Here is a 3,045-nt window from a genome sequence, read left to right as displayed (position 1 = left end):
TCTGAAACCACATCATCATATGCAAAACTGTTTGGGGTTTTGGCGAAGTTTCCCTCGGAGATGCTTTTATGCATTATACATAACATTTCAGAGGAAAATAATGATCTGCCACCTTTTGTTATCGTGGAAGGAAAACAAATCGAGGCTGTTTTAAACCTCTGAATGTTTATCCCGCTGGTCCCACATTTGAGGTTACTCTTTAAGAAGATGAACATGTAATTCATCCGTTTTTGTTTTATTCTGTGGCTTTAAAGAATCTTTTCAGTTTGCACTCGATGATGATGATAAACTTTCCTGATGTCTTTGTGCTGAGTTTTATCACTTGTTGCAAAGCTGTCACTTATCATTGTTCCTTCTCGGCTGTAAACATATTCATTGGTGCACTTTCATCTGTATTCACTGGTGCACTTTCATCTGTATTCATTGGTACAGTTGCATCTTTTCTCAGACACTAAAACACACTGCTGGCTGTGTCGTAGTCCTTGCTAATGTGGGAAGTGCTGGGCAGGGACTTGAGGTACTCCATGTGCCTCCTGGCATCCTCCTGGTTGTGTTTGATGTAGTAAATGATGTAAGCTGTCACCATGGAGAACCAGCAGAACATGGCCACAAACATGGCCACATCTGTCGTCTTGTGGTGGAAATTGCAAAAGTTGATCCCCGAATCCAGAACCTGGATGACCGGCTGTCCCACGTATTCCTCCTGCACTGATGTGTAGCAGCTGACCTCGTTCACTGTCTCGGGGTCCAGCCTCAGCTCCCTCAGCACCTCCTGCAAGGAGCACTCGCAGTGCCAGGGGTTGTGGGACAGGCGGACGCGGGCGTGCAGCTTGGCGAAGGTGTCCTTGGGGAGGCTGCTGAGGTGGTTGTTTGAAAGATCTATGGTCCGCAGGCTCTCAGAAATTCCTTGAAAGGCACCGACCTCCATACTCTCAATGGCATTGTGAGATAAGTCCAGTTCCCTGAGGCGGTGCAGGTCAGCGAAGGCCTCCTTCGGGATGTGTCTGATCCGGTTAGACGAAAGCAAGAGAACAACGGTGTCTTTGGGCAAGTTAAGCGGAATGTTCTCCAGGTTGCGCGAGGTGCACTGCACCACCACACCGTTCCTGTCTGTGCAATGACAGATCTTGGGGCAAGCATGCACAGTCGTAATCATTGACAAAAACCACAGTGCTCCCGCAAATGAAAGAGGACCACAAGAAGGAGGTTTTATGGATGACCTGCACCTTCGAGAGGCCCCCATTAGCGAGCGGTCAGACTGAAATCAGCCCTGCGTTAAAACAACGCACGGGGTTGTGCAGGTGGGGGGTGTGTTGCTTTGGGTCCCGGTGAGACATGAAAATACAAACTAGGAAGTCCAGTTTGAGTGAATTTAAAGGCAGATGCCAGAACACTGCATAGTGCTTTATGATACTCTGAGACAGGACTTTTTAACTCTGGCAGGTTATCACAGAAATGTGCGCTTGATTGCATTTGATTTGCCAGCGCAGTCCCTTGTTGCATTATGTTGCAGCAAAAGTTGAGCCAGATTCAGCTTTCTTGGCCGATGACCCTGCAGTTTTCTGCTGGACCCCTCTGCGTACTGGCCTTATTTGAATGAACACGGCCTTAGTTTGGGCATTACTGGCTAAAGTTTTATTCTCAGGGCACTTTTCAGGATTCACTCAGACATCAGCGTTTGTCATTTACCTCGACAGTTATGGAAAACCACGTCCAGATCCAGCTCAAAATGAGCAAATGTCCAAAGGTTTGCATGCTAGCTAAATGAGATGTCAAAGTGCAGCACAGCTGAGGGGAAGACAGAATTAAAACTTTTGACAGGCTGAGTCATATCTGTGCATCCATGGTGGGAGAAACCTGTGATTGAGAGAGAGAGATAAAAAAAATGGAAGTTAGATTGAGGAAATGTTAAGCCTTTCCTGAAAGTTCACATTTAGGAATTTCTTTGTTTGCATTTGCTGCCTCGAGAAGGTAAAGTTTGTCCACAAAGACGCTGTTAACACCTTTGATGATGTGAATCTGAGGAGGATTTGACAGTGAAATTCCTACACCACCCCTTTCCAGACTCCTTCCTCCTCTGAGAGAAAGCTAGTAAAGTTCAAGATTATAATAATAATAGCATGTTTCTGTAGCACGGGTCCCCTCACTCAAAATGTGTCCCTGGGAGAGAATGACAAGCCATTAAACAAGGTGGGAGCTCATCAATATGCAGCAGATGAACTTTGAAACAGTGATTTGGGATTAAATAATAATAAAAAAAACTGTGTGTAGATGAACAGTGAGAGCAGTGAAGGTCAGAATGCAAAGGACACAGTGCATTTGTGCGGAAGATAACGACACAAAGACCAGCTGATAACCAAGACGCAGCTTTTGATGTTTTTGATTTATCCGGGTGTCCTGGGCTAAATATTGATAAGCTAAATGTCTCATTAAAACACTACTGGAGGTGCAAAAGACAGATTAAGATGGCTAATCACAATGTACCAGAGACAGCATTAATCTTAATAAGAATATTCTAAACCTATCACAATATTATAGACCTAAAACAATTACCCAGTTAATCAATTAGTGTTGCCACAGAACATTAAATGGCAACAATTTTGATCATGAATCTTTGCTTTCTTCTTCTTCTTCTTCTTTTTTTTTTAAGCAAAAATGCTCAAAATTAACTGATTCCATCTTTTATCCTGGTTGTAAATATGAACATTTTCTTTGTCCTCGATGAGAAATTGATTACTGTGTTTTGACTGTTGGTTCAGCTCTCAGCAAACCCAAATTTGGTCTAAAGCCCCAATGATTAATTGACTAATCAGTCATCAGATTAATCAGTAATTAGAATATACAGCTGCAGCCCTAAAAGCTCTTTAAAAATTAATAATTGTGTAAATTATGACATCCGGTTGTAGTCAAACTAATCTTAAAACGAGCTTAAAACAAAAATCCATTTCCTAATTTGGGCTTTTCCTATTAAAATGACATGCATAATACTCCAATCACAGGTGATGCATTGACTTGAAGTGAGTTTCGATTGTTATTGGAGTCAGT

The 3,045-nt window shown here is 42.8% G+C and overlaps 1 protein-coding gene across 1 annotated transcript; it reads right to left on the bottom strand.

The window, feature by feature from the left end:
- Positions 1-451: 451 nt before the first annotated feature.
- LOC139327929 (leucine-rich repeat-containing protein 3-like) lies at positions 452-1,243 on the bottom strand. Its single transcript, XM_070957963.1, has one exon. It carries the CDS (start codon positions 1,241-1,243, stop codon positions 452-454), a length of 792 nt encoding a protein of 263 aa, XP_070814064.1.
- Positions 1,244-3,045: the final 1,802 nt, after the last annotated feature.

The sequence above is a fragment of the Chaetodon trifascialis genome, chromosome 24 (assembly GCF_039877785.1).
Source record: "Chaetodon trifascialis isolate fChaTrf1 chromosome 24, fChaTrf1.hap1, whole genome shotgun sequence".
Lineage (NCBI taxonomy): Eukaryota > Metazoa > Chordata > Actinopteri > Chaetodontiformes > Chaetodontidae > Chaetodon > Chaetodon trifascialis.
Note: the sequence above shows the minus strand (reverse complement) of the source record. Positions and strands in the feature narration are given on the sequence as shown.

What these genes read in the sequence shown, in the direction of transcription:
- LOC139327929 (XM_070957963.1), bottom strand. Translation starts at nt 1,243, where the DNA reads ATGGGGGCCTCTCGAAGGTGCAGGTCATCCATAAAACCTCCTTCTTGT.